Source organism: Camponotus floridanus, unplaced genomic scaffold (genome assembly GCF_003227725.1).
Source record: "Camponotus floridanus strain SB8 unplaced genomic scaffold, Cflo_v7.5 scaffold132, whole genome shotgun sequence".
Classification (NCBI taxonomy): Eukaryota; Metazoa; Arthropoda; class Insecta; order Hymenoptera; family Formicidae; genus Camponotus; species Camponotus floridanus.
The window spans coordinates 815,968-836,018 of NW_020229251.1; the positions used below are offsets into that span (position 1 = coordinate 815,968).

Below are 20,051 nucleotides of genomic sequence, written 5' to 3' on the forward strand. Positions count from 1 at the left end.
TCGGTGTGAGCAGTTCCTACACCGGACGTAGAAAACTACATCCGATGTAGAATGTGGCTGATAATCGGTAGCTCGGTATCGTTAATATATCGCAAAGTTCGGGAATTGGAAGACGTATATATATATGCGTATATAATATTTTTATTCCACATTATATAAAAATCTTTCTTAATTTTAATTTAAAAATCTGCTTCGTTATGAGAAAAACGATTATTAATTTGATCAATTTCAGAAATTTCCCATTGTTTTATTCAAATATCCACCATATAAATTTGAAAGAGTGAACAAAAATCTAAAAAATAATAGTTATTCATTATATTTTCTTACATACAATACTGTAATATTATATTCTAGTGTTAATAAGTTACGTTTTTTCATTAACTTGCTTAAAGACAATTTACTGATACAAACACATAATAATATAGTTAATAAAATTTTATTTGAATGTAGATTGTAAATTATAAAAATTATCAAATTTTTGGTAAAGGAATATACTATTTTTAAATAATATAAAAGAATTCAAGTATATATATTTAGAGATATTTTTGCATTCTACATAACGATCTCTTTTGCTTTCAACCAATGCGAAATAGACAGTTTTGCCATCTTACGGCGCTCGATCGCTAGCACGAATTTGGAGTGGAAAAAACGGCACTGTGCTTTGCTATTACATACCGTTTCTCGATCGAACTGTCTGTTAACGACCTCAGAAGTTGTGTGTTTACATATGACATACACATTTATTGTAATATCGTCAAGTGTTATTAGTCTTTAGAAGTTTCTCGAAATAATAAGAAATCATAAGTGCGCATATATATTTCATGTTACAATGATAGTGGATAAAACATTAATTTATTGCAGCTAATTATTGTAACGAAACATACACTTGCTTAGAATTTGTAGTACATCTCATTATACAGAGTAAGTTATTCAAAATTAAGTTTATTTCTATATATTTGTCTTAATTCCTTCTTTTCCGCTAAATATCGTGATAAAGACAGTGCTGTGTCTAATTTGTCCGTTTGTACTTTCTAACAAAAATATTTTTACAGATATCTAAGTTAAAAAGTAATATCATGTTTCTTAAACTATTGTTAAGTAGCAGTTTAACAATCATCGTCGCGGAGGCTTTTTTAACCGACGATCAGATAATTACAATATCTGAAGAAGAATTGAACAGGACCTCGACTTATATATTACCGCAACATTATGATATCATCGTTACATATATCGAAAAAAATATTCTTGTTATCGACTACAGTATACGTACACAGATTAAATATTCAACACCAAGCATTATGTTATATTTACACCTAAAAAATATTAATCTAACTGTGGTTTATTATCCAAATTATTATTCTATGAATGATATTAAAACTACGAACATTTATACACCGGTAAGAACTATGTATGATGTTGAGAAAAACATTGTCGAATATACATTCGCTGAAGATCTATTACCCGGGTATTACATCATAAAATTAGTTTATAATATAACTGAAGATACAGGTTTAAAAAACTTTTATAAAAGAGATGGGCGACAGTGGTAAGTAACTGTTAAAATGTTAAATACATAGTAATTTCATGATGTTTATGAACAAGCTCTGGTAAAGCATTTTGTTTCTATTTAAAAAGTATTTTCTAAGAAAAACTAATTTATACATAGACATGTACGTATCTGAAATGTTTCCATTCTTAATTATATGTTTCTTAATATTCTTTTGGTAAAAAATTTTGTAATTTAATATTATCATTATTATTAAAATGTAAGATGCAAATAAAAATTAATTTAATTAAAGTAGTCAGCAATAATACACGTCTTATACAGCATTTTATTGTCAACACTCGAACGAAATCAAATATTCCGGTAGATTTCCGAATTGTTTTCAAAATATAAGTATGACTTTGAAGGATTTATATTTTTTAAAACTTGTTTATATGTAATTTGAAATTTTGAACAAACACTTAAGTTTTACGCTGTTTATTTTGACAATACTAAACTTTAGGAAATTCATTTCTAATATTTAAAACAGCTTATAATTTAGAAAGAAAACATTTCCAGACACATGTTTATATGAATTCTATTTATCCTTATTCTCCATAAAAATCATTATCAAAATTTGATTAATTCATGAATACTTACAACTTTCATAAAAACTCTGCACATAATACATACAATTAAATATATAAGCTATACTTATGCTGTTTTATGCATTTAAATGTGCATTTACACACACCCATATTATTTAGAAATAATACTATTTTTGCTAATAACTAAGATATATATACATATGTGTTTCATTTAATAAACCATCGCTAAAATAGGCAGTTTCTTTCACTCGTATAAAATTATGTACAAAATCGTTGATAATATATCAACTAAAATCAATTTAAAAAAGTTATTATTCTAATACTATTTTATATTAATATTTATTTTAATTTTATTAAACGCATTAAAATTTTGATACTAAAATATTAATTATTAAATATTTATTTTGTACCTGTATATTCTAAAATAGACATTTTACGAATCCCGCACAGCTAAAATGTATGCAACTTTTATAGAATTTCATTGAAACCTCTTTTGCATTAGATTTTGCGATGTCTTTTATTATTGTTAATTTATATTTCTAAATGTAATAGGTTGGCAACGTATGTTGATCGTATTGGAATCCAACATATGATTCCGACTTTGCCCGAATTTTCAAGAACCATCATGCCCTATTATGATATTATTGTCGAACATTATCAAAACTATACAGTTTTATCAAATGAACCAAAAATGATAGAAAAAATAAAAACGAATGATAAAAACATGACGAAGACACATTTTAATACGCTTGTAAAGCCTATGTATCTACTATTTTTGACTAATCGAAATTTTTCTCTTATGCCTGGTACAAATGAAAGTGTCAGAGTTAATATGTGGTGTAGAATGCACTGCGAATTTGCACACCAATTTGCTGAAAATATAACATTGTACGTGTTCGATAAATGGAAACGTTTGAATCAAATTTGGGAAATAAATCATATTGCACTTCCGGATTTTCAAAACGAAAGCATCACAAATCTGGGCCTTATTTTTTACAAGTAATTATATAATTAAAAAAAATTAATATATTTTAAAGATGAAAAAGAGAACAACAATTCTTGATAACTAAAATTATTTACATATGTTTTCTCTATTTTTAAAATATTATTTGAATATATTTTAGAAAATAAGTTATATTGTATGAAGCAACGAGAGGAGAAACATATCTAATCGTTTATTGTCAGTTCAGTTTATTATTGTCCAGAAAGTTATTGCAATTTTTGTTGTTTAAGATTTGGAGCTTTTTTCATGTTGTCTTTCTTTGGTATTTATAATGAATTTTGTATTTATATTGTATTAATTTAAAAGCGCAAACTTTGCTCTACATTCTAATAAAAATGACTGTATTTTGATTTGATTGGTTTCCGTTTTATTTAAACTATGAAATTAAGAATGATAAAATAGCAAATTCCAGCGATTTTTTTATATGAATTCAAAATGAGGCGTTCAAAAGCAGCTGAAGTCTCTCAATATTAACGTTGCATTTGGTCTAGAAACCGCTAACGTACAATGCAATGATGATTTCCGTAAATTTCAGTGGAGATGAGAGCCTTGAAGTTGAAAAGTTCTGGACGACTGCGATTATTGACGACGACCACTTGAAGGTGTTAGTTGAAACAGAGTCACGCACATCGATTTAAGAACTAGCGGAAAAACTTGGCGTAAGCAAGTCAGCTGTTTCTGATTACCTGGAACGAATTGGAAAAACAAAGAAGCTCGACAAAAGGATGCCGCATCAAAAGAATCGTCACTTTAAAGTGTGTTCTGCATTGAATTTGCGGAAACAAAATAATCCGTTTTTCAATCGCATTGTAACGTGTGATAAAAAATGGATCCTACGATAATCGTCGACGTTTTTCACAATGGTTAGACCATGATGGAGCATCAAAACACTCTCCGAAACCAAAATTGTATTAAAAGAAGATTATAGTGACTATTTGGTAGTTATTAGCCGAGATAATTCACTACAGCTTTTTAAATTCGGACGGAAATATTACGGCAGAGAGGTACTGTCAAGAAATTGGCAAAATGCATTAGGAACTGACATGTTTGCGTTCAGCGTTGGTCAACAGAAAAGGCCAATACGACAATACTCCATTACACGCCGCAAACCGACGCTGCATTAATCAATTGAGCTATGAAGCTCCATGAAACTCTGTCTCACCCATCATATTCGCCGGTCTTCTCACCAATTTACTACCACTTCTTTAAACATTTCGACAATTTCTTGCAGGGGAAACCTTTAACAATAAAGCTACTGTAGAAACGCCTTGGAAGAGTTTGTCGCTTCTAGAAATCTAAATTTTATGTTACAGGAATAAATAAATATTGTTTCTCGTTGGCAAAAATATTTAAACTTCAATGGTTCTCTTTTTATTTGATAAAGTCCACTTGCTAAAATATGCGTATTTGAACTTGAAAGTTAAAAACCACAATAATTTTCTGGACAACGTGTCTTCAATGTACATCAACTTATATGAAAAATAATATAAAAATATATATATATTTTATTGTATAATCTTAAAATTGAAAATTACAAATTGAAATATAAAATCGTAAATTAAATAATTATATTAAGATATAAGTATAGGTATAAGTGTTATATTAAGGTTTTCACCTTTATCAATCAAAATTTAAAGAAGTTATATATATATACGTATATATATATATATATATATATATATATATATATATATATATAGTGCGATGCTCGCTTTCAACATGTTGCATTACTTCGTAATGTGCATTTAGAAATAAAACATTGATAATAACATATAATTAATATGTTAATTTAATAGAATCATTTAATTATAAATTTGGAAATACAATATTTTTTATGTGTTATTATACAACAGAAATAATCATTATATAAAACATTTTTTTTACTTTTCAGAGAAGCAGATATTATCTACAATGACAATGTAGATTCTGTTGCGACTAAAATCAAAGTTTCCCGATTCATGGCCTATAAAATAATAGAGGAATGTTTTTATTATGAAAATCCACTTTGGCCATCATATATGTTCGATGAAGCTCTTGTCTCATTTCTTGGATTATATGTCACCACGCAGGTTATTTTAAGCATTCTTTAGTGCAAACTTTTCTCACTAGCAAACAATATGATGGATATAGTACATATATAGAGTATTCTAAAAGTCCCAGAACGCTAAAATATCTCGAAAACCATCAACTATAATGAAAAATATAGGAAGGAACAAAATTGTAAGAATAAATAAAATGTACTTAGTGATGATAAGAATTTAACCTTGGATGAAATACTTAAAAGTCATATGAAGGTCAAATTAATTTTTTTAACTGAAACTCTCCATTTTTTATTGCATATTTCAAGAGCTTTCCGAAAAAATATAATTAAGTTAGTTTTTATTAAGTACTTTCCGAGTTATAGGGCTTAACATCATATCTTAATTATACACAAATCATAAAATATCTGGTAAAGTATTCATTTTTCAATTATCTTAATACTTTTATGTACAAAATAATGAGAGGAATCAATTTGTGTGAAGAAAACACATAGTTATTTTTAAGAAAAAATATGTAATTGTTAATTGCAAATCACATATTTTTTCGTAAAAATAACTATGTGTTTTCTTTAGACCAATTGATTCCTCTTATTATTTTGTACCTCTTATTATTTTGTTGTATAAAAGTATTAAGGTAAGATAATCGGAAAATGATTATTTTACAAGATTTTTTATGGTTTATGTAAAATTAAGAAATAATTTCAAGCCTCATAACTCGGAAAACACTTAATGGAAACTAAATTATAGTGATTTGAAAAGGTCTAAAGAAGGACTATAAGAATATACAATAAAAAATGGGGAGTTCCATTTAGAAAAATCAACTTGATCTTTATATGACTTTGAGTACTTCATCCATGGTCAAAGTCTTATCATCATTAGGTACATTTTATTTAGTCCTACAACATTGTTCGTTATATATTTTTTATTATAGTTGATCGTTTTCGAGATATTTTAGCGTTTCGGGACCTTTTGAAGACCTTGTTTATTAATTCTTTAGAAATGAGCAAGCTTGGTGTTAAACTGATATATATATATATATATATACAGGGTGAGTCATTTTAAGTGACGGACTAAAATTTCTCGAAAACTATAGGAGATACAGAAAAATGTTTCAAACAAAAATTGTAGGGTGTGAAGGGGGACATAAGATGGTAGCATTGGTTTGACCTTGGAAAGTCATTTGAAGGTCACATAAAAGTCACCTTTAATTTCTTAAATTGAACCCACTATTTTTCATTACATATTCTTGTAGCTTATCTCGAGAGCTTTCCAAAACACTACAGACAAATGTTTTTTCATTAAATACTTTTTGAGTTATAAGGCTTCAAAGTTTGCAGTACTTCGATATAAAATGCAAAATATCTCGTAAAATATTTAGTTTTCGGTAGTCTTACCCTAATACTTTTATGCACAGGATAATGAGACAAAACTATTGGTGCAAAGAAAACGTATGATTGTTTGTGATAAAAAATGTGTAATTTGCAATGCACTTTTTGTTATAAACAATCATGCGTTTTCTTTGCACCAATAAATTTTGTCTCATTATCCTGTGCATAAAAGTATTAGGGTAAGACTACCGAAAACTAAATATTTTACGAGATATTTTGCATTTTATATCGAAGTACTGTAAACTTTGAAGTCTTATAACTCAAAAAGTATTTAATGAAAAAACATTTGTCTGTAGTGTTTTGGAAAGCTCTCGAGATAAGCTACAAGAATATGTAATGAAAAATAGTGGGTTCAATTTAAGAAATTGAAGGTGACTTTTATGTGACCTTCAAATGACTTTCCAAGGTCAAATCAATGCTACCATCTTATATCCCCCTTCACACCCTACAATTTTTGTTTGAAACATTTTTCTGTATCTCCTATAGTTTTCGAGAAATTTTAGTCCGTCACTTAAAATGACTCACCCTGTATATATATATATATATATACAGGGTGAGTCATTTTATATATATACATATATATATATATATATATATATATATTCTTTGAAAAATGAGCAAGCTTTGCGTTAAAATTATATGTATATATGGTAAATATTTACCTTTACATAGCCACCCTAAAATTACTTAACCTTGACAATATTGTCAAGGTCACTTATGCCTTGAGTAATATCCAAATGTTTTAGGCGTCGCTTGTTGTTTATTAAACAGTTATAAACAAAAGAAGTTTTACATGTTTTACAGAATTTTTGAACATCATGTACAATAATAGACTTTTTGTATTGAAAGTTATAAAGGATTAAACATATTAAAGAACTTTTTAATAAACAACGAGTGACGCCTAAAACCTTTTGAATGTTACTCAGTGCAGTGACCTTGACAGTATATGTCAAAGTCAAGTCATTTGAGGCTGGCTGTGTAAAGTTAAATATTTACCATTATAGAGGGTAATTTTTTTTATAAATCAAAATATTAGGTGAAGATTTTATATTTGCAAATATAAATGAGTTTTTTAAAAATGCTAATTTTCAAATAAATCTGCAACATACATAGATAATACAATTTAAAATAGTTTTACATTTTTATGTTTCTTTTATTTTGTGTGTGTGTCAAAGTCATTATGTTACATTTATCTGATTTTAAATTATTATATGAAAAAAAAGAAAAATTTGAAAATTCGCGCGAAAATCATTCAGATTCCACGTAATATATGTATAAATATAGAAATTGTGTAATAAGATAATTTTGCTATATAACATATTTTAATAATTCTAGAAATATTTAGTTTTAAAGTTATATGTTGAGTAAAATCATTTTTGTTATGAATATATTATATTTTTAAATTATTTATTCTATATTTTAAGTGTATAAGAGTATAACAAATTTTTTTTACATACACGAAAGTAACAGCTCTAATGCATATTGCTATAGTATGTTAAATATAATATTAATTAAGTAAATACGTTTAAACTATTTTCTATAGACTCTCCCAAGTACCCGGATGATGGACCTTTTTGTGGTACAAATTCAACAGGACTCTCTTCATTTAGATACTGTATATTATACATCACTTTATAATACATCATTCGACATTTATTTTCAACATTACAGTTACATTAAAGGTATGATAATATAATTAAAAATTGATTATGCGTAGATTGTTGAAAATAAATGCTTAAAGAACAAACAGAATAACTGATAAAAACTTTAATTTTATATACTCTTCATTACACATGCACATGTATATACATACATAATAGAGCTGTAGGATATAAAATTATATATAAAATATATTATATGTACAGGATGTTTCTTTTTAAGTGATATAGTCGATTATCTCGCAAACCGATAATTTTATTGACAAATTTTTTGATCGAAAGTTGCATAGTTTGAAGGGAAACACATGATGAAAATATGGACTTGATCTTATCAAAGTCAGGATAAGATCATTAATGCTTTTTTAAATGAAAATTTTTATTTTTTTATTACATAACTACATTCTTGTATTACTTCGAAAGCTTTCAAAACGCTGTAAAAAAGTATTTTTTTATTGAGTACTTTTCGATTTATGAGGCTTAAAATAATATCTTAATTTTACATAAGCTATAAAATATTTAGTAAAATATTCATTTTTCGATTATCTTATCTTAATACTTTTATGTACAAAATAATGAGACGAACCAATTGATGTAAAGAAAGAACGTAGTTGTTTTCAAGAAAAAATATGTAATTGTCAATTCCAAATTAATGTGTTTAATATCAGTTTGTTCAAGAAAAGTATTAAAATTATCAAATTTTAACTTGTTATATCTTTTAAACCAATGTCGCCTCTCATTTACTTCTTTTGCGCGGAATTACGCAAGACAACTTTCTCTATAACATCTTCAAATGATAATGAAATCAGTGATGTAACGTTTTATGTACTTTTACTATAATTATTAATTATTATTTACTATTACTATTATCTTATTCATATTCTGATGTAAATTGTATAATTATAGTATCCAGTATATTGCGTTTACTACGAATGAGTTTTACTGAAGAGATATTTTGGCAGATTATCCGTACATATGTAAAGGACAAGTAAGTAATACTCTATACTAGTAAAATTACTATTTTTATTTAAATTAAATTAATTTTATTTTTGTTTAAACTTAAACCATTTCTTTCATACTTTATTTTCATTATTATTATTATTTCTATATTTTTTATTATTATCATTTCCATATTTTTTATCTTTAATGTCATTAAATATATAAGATATACAAAACATATTTTCAATTTATATATACACTTATCTTTTGAAAGTAATCAAGTTTGACCATTCCTTTTATAATTTAAACCTTTGCATCAAATATTTATCTAAAAACTATAAATCATATGATTAATTATGTAATTAATTATATATTTAATTAAATTAAACATATATATATATATATATATATATATATATACAGGGTGTCCGTAGATTTTCGACCAAAATGAAATAAATAAGTAGATTGGCTCGAATTAAGAAGGAATGACCTGTATTATTTTGGGATTGTCGCAATAATTAACGAAATATTAAATAAAACAGATCGGCCAATCTGCGTGAGTAAAAGCGCGCGGCGACGAGAGTCGTCCCACCGTAATCCGATACTACGAGCGCGGCGAAGCGGTGGGCGGGTCGCTCTCTGAGACATGATGGTGGTTTGCGATATATCGCAATACCGCGCCGAAAAATGACCCGTCCCCTTTTCGTGGCGAGAAAATGATGCGCTATCATTTCCACACCACCTTGCGGTAGATAGCATGGTGCGCTTTTTTTATAGTGGTTTCCCCCATAGGCCTATTCCACTCTCAATTTAAAAATTATTCAAAATGCCATTTACTATACGCTGAATATATCGTAAATGTAAAAAATTAATGGACAGTACCTTTACAAAAATTGATTCGTGGTTGAAAATCCCTCGATAAAATGTATTGCACACGTTGATAATGTGATACGATGATAAAATTCTTCAAGAATCCTTTCTTCATCTCGTACACGAAGACGCACTGCTGGACCGGTTATCCCGATATTATGCACGACACTCAGTTTCACATAATTATTGCACAACACGTAAAATTGTACGGCCACTTGGTTTTCGTGCACGCCCAAGAAATGATTCCATGTAAATTTCGGCCGCACGATAAGTATTTTCTCCCGCTAGTCCGTATGCCACAATCATATCTGTATATTCCTGCAGAGTACACTTCATTTTCTCTGTTAATTTACTACACAAACACAAGATTTTTATTAAAACGTCTTAGCTCTCACACGCTGTTACCAGACTGCGTACGCCAGCAGCACGCAACTACAGCTGAGCGGACATGCGAGTGTAATCATAGTGCGCAGGCGTCGAACTCACACGTACGCTTACACTCGCATGTCCGCTCAGCTGTCAGCTGTAGTTGCGTGCTGCTGGCGTACGCAGTCTGGTAACAGCGTGCGAGAGCTAAGACGTTTTAATAAAAATTTTGTGTTTGCCTAGTAAATTAACAGAGAAAATGAAGTGTACTCTGCAGGAATATACGGATATGATTGTGGCATACGGACTAGCGGAAGAAAATACTCATCGTGCGGCCGCAATTTACATGGAATCATTTCTCGGGCGTGCACGAAAACCAAGTGGCCGTACAATTTTACGTGTTGTGCAATAATTATGTGAAACTGAGTGTCGTGCATAATATCGAAATAAGCAGTGCGTCTTCGTGTGCGAGATGAAGAAAGGATTTTTGAAGAATTTTATCATCGTATCACATTATCAACGTGTGCATTTTATCGAGGGATTTTCAACCATGAATCAATTTTTGTAAAGGTACTGTCCATTAATTTTTTACATTTACGATATATTCAGCGTATAGTAAATGGCATTTTGAATAATTTTTAAATTGAGAGTGGAATAGGCCTATGGGGGAAACCACTATAAAAAAAGCGCACCATGCTATCTACCGCAAGGTGGTGTGGAAATGATAGCGCATCATTTTCTCGCCACGAAAAGGGGGGACGGGTCATTTTTCGGCGCGGTATTGCGATATATCGCAAACCACCATCATGTCTCAGAGAGCGACCCGCCCACCGCTTCGCCGCGCTCGTAGTATCGGATTACGGTGGGACGACTCTCGTCGCCGCGCGCTTTTACTCACGCAGATTGGCCGATCTGTTTTATTTAATATTTCGTTAATTATTGCGACAATCCCAAAATAATACAGGTCATTCCTTCTTAATTCGAGCCAATCTACTTATTTATTTCATTTTGGTCGAAAATCTACGGACACCCTGTATATATACAGGGTGTCAATTAAGTCCCGGGACGGCTGAATATTTTCTCATGTAAGGTATTTTTGAAAAAGGTCAAGGTCATTTCTGAAGTAATTTTCAACGAGGAATTCAACGGTGACCTTCAATTTGACCTTGAGCTTGACCTTCAAGGTTATTTGAAGGTCAAAGTGTTTTTTTTAAATAGGAACCCCTATTTTTGATTGTATATTCTTATAGCTGACCTCGAGAGCTTTCCAAAACACTATAATAAAATATTTTTCCCTCAAGCATTTATCGAGTTATGATGCTTCAAATCATTTCTTAATTTTACATAAACCGTAAAATATCTTGTAAAATATTCACTTTTCGATTATTTTACCTTAATACTTTTATGTACAAAATAATGAGAGGAATCAATTGGCGTAAAGAAAACATATAGTTGTTTTTAAGAAAAAATATGTAATTTGCAATTAACAATTCCATATTTTTTCTTAAAAACAACTATATGTTTTCTTTACGCCAATTGATTCCTCTCATTATTTTGTACATAAAAATATTAAGGTAAAATAATCGAAAAGTGAATATTTTACAAGATATTTTACGGTTTATGTGAAATTTAGAAATGATTTGAAGCATCATAACTCGATAAATGCTTGAGGGAAAAATATTTTATTATAGTGTTTTGGAAAGCTCTCGAGGTCAGCTATAAGAATATACAATCAAAAATAGGGGTTCCTATTTAAAAAAAACACTTTGACCTTCAAATAACCTTGAAGGTCAAGCTCAAGGTCAAATTGAAGGTCACCGTTGAATTCCTCGTTGAAAATTACTTCAGAAATGACCTTGACCTTTTTCAAAAATACCTTACATGAGAAAATATTCAGCCGTCCCGGGACTTAATTGACACCCTGTATATATATGTATATATATATATATATATATATATATGCATAATGTCCCATTTTAACTTGGACAGTAAAATATCTCAAAAACTAAGACCAGCAAACAAAATGTTTCAGACAAAAGTTGTATGGTTTCGAGGGGGACATAACATGGTACCATTGGTTTGACCTTGAAGAGTTATTTGAAGGTTACATAAAGGTCACCTTCAATTTCTTAAAAAGAACCTACATTTTCTCATTATATATTCTTGTAGCTTATCTCGAGAGCTTTCCAAAACACTATAATTAAGTTAGTTTTCGTTAATTGCCTTCCGAGTTATGAGGCTTGCAATAATTTCTTAATTTTACATAAACCATAAAATATCTTGTAAAATATTTATTTTTCAATTATCTTACCTTAATACTTTTATATGCAAATAATGAGAGGAATCAATTGGTGTAAAGAAAACACATAGTTGTTTCGAAGAAAAAATATGTAATTTGCAATTAACAATTACATATTTTTTCTTAAAAATAACTATGTGTTTTTGTTACACAAATTGGTTTCTCTTATTATTTTGTATATAAAGGTATTAAGGTAAGATAATTGAAAATGAATATTTTATAGAATATTTTACGGTTTATGTAAAATTAAGAAATTATTTCAAGCCTTATAACTCCGAAAGTACTTGAAAAAGAAAAATATTTTATTATAGTGTTTCAGAAAACCCTCAAGATAAGTTACAAGAATATATAATAAAAAGTAGGCAGTTCCATTTAAAAAGTTGGAAGTGATCTTCACGTTACCTTCAGATAACTCTTCAAGATTAAATCAATGGTACCTTCTTATGGCCTCCTTAAAACCATATAACTTTTGTCTGAAACATTTTTGTCTTAAACTTGGATTTTGAGATATTTCAGTGCGTAGATTAAAAGGGCCTACCCTGTATATGTATATATATATATATATATATATATATATATATATATATAATACCTTTTATTAACATATCAATAAATTTTGAATAAATTTTATAATTTTAGCAAGCCACATTTTCACTACTTAAGTGAAGTTATAAAGAATTCGTCCATTCAAGTGCATACAGACTATTTATTTGGCTTATATATAACGGAGCTACTGATGTCTCCATCAAAAATAAATTATTGTCCTGTAGTGAAAATGGAACGAGATTACAATTTTAAACGGTTCAATGTAACAATGACATATACAGAGAAGCCGTATGATTTCGTACCTGTGACGTCTGATTCGTGGGATGGGGACTTTATAATATATAATCGACACCAAATTGGTAAGTTTGCAATAAATTTATTATATTTTATAGTGTTTATCATACATTCATATTGGAGAAAGATTTTCATTATTAAAAATATTATTCATTATGTCTTATATGTATTACATTTATTATACATTATATATACATGCATAAATTATATATATATTTATATATATATACATATATATATATATATATATATATACATACATACGCACAATTATTAGAAATATTCAATTTTCATGCAAAATGATTTTATATCTAATATAATACACAAATTGCATTTCCATTTATGTTCACTTTATGATACCTTATGATTTTCATCTTATGATTTTTTATCTTTATTAATGTATAAAAGTATAAGTACAAAAGTATAAACAGACACTTGTACTGATAAACCCATTGAAAGAATTATATATGTATATATATACATATATATATATTTATTTATTTATTTATTTTACAGGATATTATCCCATTGAAAGAATTATATATATATATTTATTTATTTTACAGGATATTATCGAGTCAATTACGATATCGAAAACTGGAGAAGAATTATAAGTTATCTAAATTCTGAAAATTATATGAATATATATGTTCTGAATCGTGCCCAAATTATCGACGACGCTTTCCACTTAATGATAACAAATCAACTTAATTCCATTGTATTCTGGAATATCACGAAATATCTGTCACGAGAAACAGACTACGTGGCATGGTATCCTATGTTCAAAGCTTTAGAATATCTGTCCAATATCTTTCTATTTCAGGAAAACATATATGTTAATATCAAGGTAATAACACATATTATAAACAATATCAATAGTGATGTCTTCAACATATTAGAAACATATTACTTATTGCACATATTAATATTGTGTGCATTTATAATAATAATTATTAAGTGTTTTCCAAAAAAATACATCTAATAAAATATACATAGCTAGAAAAAATTTGATTAAGTATTTTAAATATACATATTTTGGATGAAAGATAATTATATATTTGTAAATTAATATTCAAGTGTATGTACTAATCTTATAAAAAATTGGAGAGGAAAAAGGAGAAAAATTTGAAAATTATTATTATTTTTAATCACAGCATGATATTTATAATAACGGTTTAAATATCATTAATTTTGAGATAGCAAGTTAGTAGGAAACATATATATTAATTATCTGTTTAATACTCGAACAGTTAACATTAATATAATAAGTTATTAAATTATATTATGGATATAATGTCTACATTTATGTTTACATGTCTACAATATATGCATGTATGCACTTCTGTATGTTTATTTTATGATATGAACATGTGTTAAGCATGTGTGAATGTGCACGCAAGAAAAATTTAAATTTGTGTATAAATACGTATATATAAGTATAGCTATATAAGATAGATATCTTTATAAAAAGAATTCAGAGCTGTTTAGACAGACAGAATGTTCTTAATATATAAATCTTCTTAAGAACGTTCTTCTACAAAATGTTCTTAATATATAAATTTTCTTAATATATAAAATACAGTTGCGGAAGATGTCTTTCTATATAGCATAATATAATGCAAGAATCGAAAAATATAAAATTTATATCAAGTAACAATATAAATATATAGAATATATATATATATATATATATATATATATATATATATATATACAGGGTGTCTTATTTTAATATCCTCAAGCAAATATGTCGGAAAACAATGAAAAATCGAAAAAATGTTTCAGACAAAAGTTGTATGGTTTCTAAGGGAACATAAGATGGTGACATTAGTTTGACCTTGAAGAGTCACATGAAGGTTAAGATAAAGGTCAAGGTAATTTGCAATTAATAATTCCATATTTTTTCTTAAAAACAACTGTATGTTTTCTTTACACCAATTGATTTCTCTCATTATTTTGTACATAAAAGTTGTAAGGTAAGATAATCAAAAAATGAATACTTTACAAGATATTTTATGGTTTATGTAAAATTAAGAAATGATTTTAAGCCTCATAACTCGAAAAATACTTGATGAAAAAACTTTTATTTATAGTGTTTCGGAAAGCTCTCGAGATATGCTACAAGAATGTGCGAAAATATGTGGGGTATTCCATTTAAGAAATTCAAAATGACCTTCACGTAACCTTCATGTAACTCTTCAAGATCAAACTAATGGCACCATCTTATGTCCCCCTACAAACCATACAATTTTTGTCTGAAACATTTTTTCGATTTTTCATTATTTTCCAAAATATTTGCCTGGGCAATTTAAAATAAGACACCCTGTATGTATATATATATATATATATATATATATATATATATATGTATATACACACACACATATATACATATACAGGGTGACCCATTTTAACTTAGGCAGCCAAATAACTCGAAAAATAAGCACACTACGAAAAAATGGTTAGAATCAAAATTTCGTCATTTCGAGGGGGACGTACAATGACATTAAAATCAGCCCCCCCACCCTTCCCTCTGGGCGGTGAGGGGGGCAAGTTTGAAATCTTAAATGAGAACCCCTATTTTTGATTGTATATTCTTATAGCTGACCTCGAGAGCATTCCAAAACACTATAATAAAATATTTTTCCTTCAAGCATTTATCGAGTTATGAGGCTTCAAATCATTTCTTAATTTTACATAAACCGTAAAATATCTTGTAAAATATTCACTTTTCGATTATTTTACCTTAATACTTTTATGTACAAAATAATGAGAGGAATCAATTGGCGTAAAGAAAACATATAGTTGTTTCTAAGAAAAAATATGTAATTTGCAATTAACAATTCCATATTTTTTCTTAAAAACAACTGTATGTTTTCTTTACACCAATTGATTCCTCTCATTATTTTGTACATAAAAGTATAAAGGTAAGATAATCGAAAAATGAATGGTTTACTAGATATTTTATGGCTTATGTAAAATTAAGAAATTATTTTAAGCCTTATAACTCAAAAAGTACTTAATAAAAAGGTACTTAATTATAGTGTTTTGAAAAGCTCTCGAGATAAGCTACAAGAATATGCAATGAAAAATAGGGGGTTCCATTTAAGATTTTAAACTTGCCCCCCCTCACCGCCCAGGGAGAGGGGTGGGGGGCTGATTTTAACGTCATTGTACGTTCCCCTCGAAATGACGAAATTTTGATTCTAACCATTTTTTCGTAGTGTGCTTATTTTTCGAGTTATTTGCCTGCCTAAGTTAAAATGGGTCACCCTGTATATATATATATATATATATATATATATATATTTATTTATTTATTTATTTATATATTTAGGATAACATGCTATACTTATTAAACAACTTGCTTAATAAACTTAAATACGATGAAGTTTCTAGTGAATACGATTTTACAAAGTCTTTAAGAATGGAGGCTGCGAGATGGGCATGTAATCTTGATAGTGAAACATGCATAAAAAATGCCCAACTTAATTTAAATCGACATCTCAAAGATCCCGGAAATAACACGTAATTTTTCTTATATATTCTCGGTTATTTTAATTTGATTGTTTTGTAAATACATGTGCAATGTTTATTACATTATTTGATCCAAATTTAAATTTATTATGTTATATTATGAAATTATAATTTGTTAAATTATTTAATCAAAATATAAGATTAATATGTGCAAAACATTTATATGAGAGAATTTGTTTTTTGTTAAATAGGCTTTTGCTATGGTGGAAAGAATGGACATATTGTCAAGGTTTAAAAATATTGTACTATTCTTTTAGTAATGAAAATTCTCCTTGGGGGGAGTTATATCATCTGGGAAAAGAAAAATTTAAAACTAAATTTTTAAAACATCTGTCTTGCTTTGCGTATTCACAATTTATCAATCCCTATTTAAACCTAATAAAAATGATAGTACAACATCGATTATGTTTTTCAAAAATTCTTCCGATAAAGATTATATTAATTATTTTCTTTTTACTATCGCGAAGCATGCCAGGAATCCTGTAGTACTCGACTTCATATTAGAAAACATATTTACACTTGATAACATAAGACCCAGGTAATACAGCTTCCTTCGTAAATATATATCTATCATTCAACAATTTATGTATCAATAAATTTATTATTTTACTGTTATAGACAAGTCAGCGCGCATGCAACATTTATTGTTATTATTAATCATGTGTATTCTATAAATCAATTAAAAAAGGTAAAATACCACGTGTTTATATATGTATATGTAAAAATTAATAATCATGATGTAACATAAATTTGTTATTTAATATTGTTGTTGAATATTAAAATAATTTATTTTATAAATGTACTACTTTCTAACAGATAAATTTATTAATGCAACAGAAGTTGAATTAAATAAATGTAAGAAGTTATGGTTTTTTGTGAAAGAGAGAAATAGGAAAGTAAAAGTAAATTTTATGAATATTGTACTAATATTCCACTTATATTCACTTATTAATCATTAATTTTTTGCTTTTATTACAGTATATATTAATGTTACGGTATCCCAAAGTAACATGTAAAAATTAAATGTCATTTAATTTAATAATGTCATTCAATTTCTTTTATGAAAAGCATTTTTTATTTTTAATTTCTAAAAATACTAATTTCTAAATATATATAATTTTTAATAGAAATGCAGATTGAAGAATGATGAAACAAGTGAGAAGCAAAAAAAGAAGAGTTTCTTTATTGGAAACTTTAGTGATTTTTAAATAAAAATCGATTTATATAATTTAAAAAGAGAATTATAAGCTTAGATTTAAATCTTAAGTTATCTAGAATGTTTAACTTTAGTTAATAAATGTAAAACCATATTTAGTATGATGAAGAGATATTACGGTAAATGTGAATTGCATACTTTAAATATTATACAAGTCATTAGTTACCAAAAATTTAAATTATGATGGATAGGTAACACCGAATATGAATAGTCTGCTAGATATATCAATATAAAATAATTTTCTCTGTGAATAGCGTAACTTGTAAGGTTTCCTAATTTATTTTTAAATAACTAATTCTAAATTCCCTTAATTTTTATTTGTCATACTTACAAACTTATTTGTAAACATTTCTTACAGCCAAAAAATGTTACAGTAAAATACAGTTAGCAATAGCTGATGCACCATAATATGAAGAACAATAATACAATAAAAGATGATTTTGTTTCCCAGTACATTTCTCACGATATTTTTTGCTATGCTTTTCTATAGAGATTAAGATGATTTATTTTATAGAAATCTAAATGACGATATTATTTCAGTTATTTTATCGACGGACAAAAATAATTCCATATACAAAACTTGTTTTTAAAGGGAAATAATTATTCTAAAACTGAGGCACTATATTCAACATTTGGTTCTTTCTTAAGGAAAATTAGTCTCGAAAATTTATTATATTTCACATTTTAAGCTTTACTCAATTTTTTTAAAATTCGTCATTTTGTTCGATGCTGATTTGATGAAGAACGAACTATATAAAATCGACATTAATTGCCTTAAAAATGTTTAAAACTTATAAACCAGATTTTTTTTGGGATAACAAATTTTGACTCCTGAAAGAAAAATGGTAAATTTAATAAATGTATATTAACATTATCTTATTATATTATTAATTATTGTGTATGTATAATATTATAATATAATATATATATATAATATAATATATTATATATACACATATCACGAGATCCGTATTAATATAATATTATTGATAATTGATTAATTGGCCTATTCACACAACATACTATATCGACATAATCGTTTAGATAAACAAATTAGCAGAAAGCAACAAACGTATGTAAATGTATTTCCTAATGTGTAGCATATATACCAATATTTTTTAAATATCAAAGCAGATACGAAGCGCAATTTCGAAATCAAATTAAAAAGGATTACTTTCAAATTTTATGAATATCAAATAATATCATTAAAAGTAACGATTATTGACGCAAACATATCTATATCTTTCTACAAATAAGCATTTTAATAATGTTTATAGTTTATCGCTTTATTATTTATGCTTATGGTGTTAATAATATATAATAAATACACAATCAATTTAACAACGATACTTTGTGGCCCTGCAATTAACCCAGTATATTTCCTTATTAAACAAAATAAACAGTGTTAATATATTCATAATTATAATAATTGAAATTAATAATGTTATATTATAATAAAAATTTATTGCACAAATGAGAAAGTATCTCTAATATTTGACTATGTATATAATATATATTATATATATATATATGTATATATTTAATGCCATTATATATATATATATACAAAAATATATTATGTCCTTAATGTTACCTTTATTTATTTTCATCAAATATATCCTAAATATCCTGTAAAAAATTAGTCAGCGCTTATTGTATTAAAATGTTATAAGCAAAAAAAATATTGAAAAAAGTTAATTGCCAAGAAATAAAAATAATATTAATATAAAATCCTCTCAGAACATGAATACAAAATAAATATTAGAATATAAAATAAAATTTCTAGTTAATTATTTTTCAAATGTACT

The 20,051-nt window shown here is 27.2% G+C and overlaps 1 protein-coding gene across 1 annotated transcript; it reads left to right on the forward strand.

Moving 5' to 3' along the window:
• Nucleotides 1-674: 674 nt before the first annotated feature.
• On the forward strand, nt 675-19,315 carry LOC112637123 (aminopeptidase N-like; the record flags this gene model as incomplete). The annotated part of the gene is made up of 12 exons (XM_025406117.1): nt 675-921; nt 1,053-1,546; nt 2,644-3,090; nt 4,986-5,163; nt 8,065-8,203; nt 9,083-9,164; nt 13,290-13,555; nt 14,057-14,337; nt 16,828-17,018; nt 17,219-17,269; nt 17,646-17,715; nt 19,288-19,315. Coding segments are annotated over exons 2-12 (2,203 nt in total), but the record flags the coding sequence as incomplete, so codon positions are not given.
• Between the last annotated feature and the right edge of the window lie 736 nt (nt 19,316-20,051).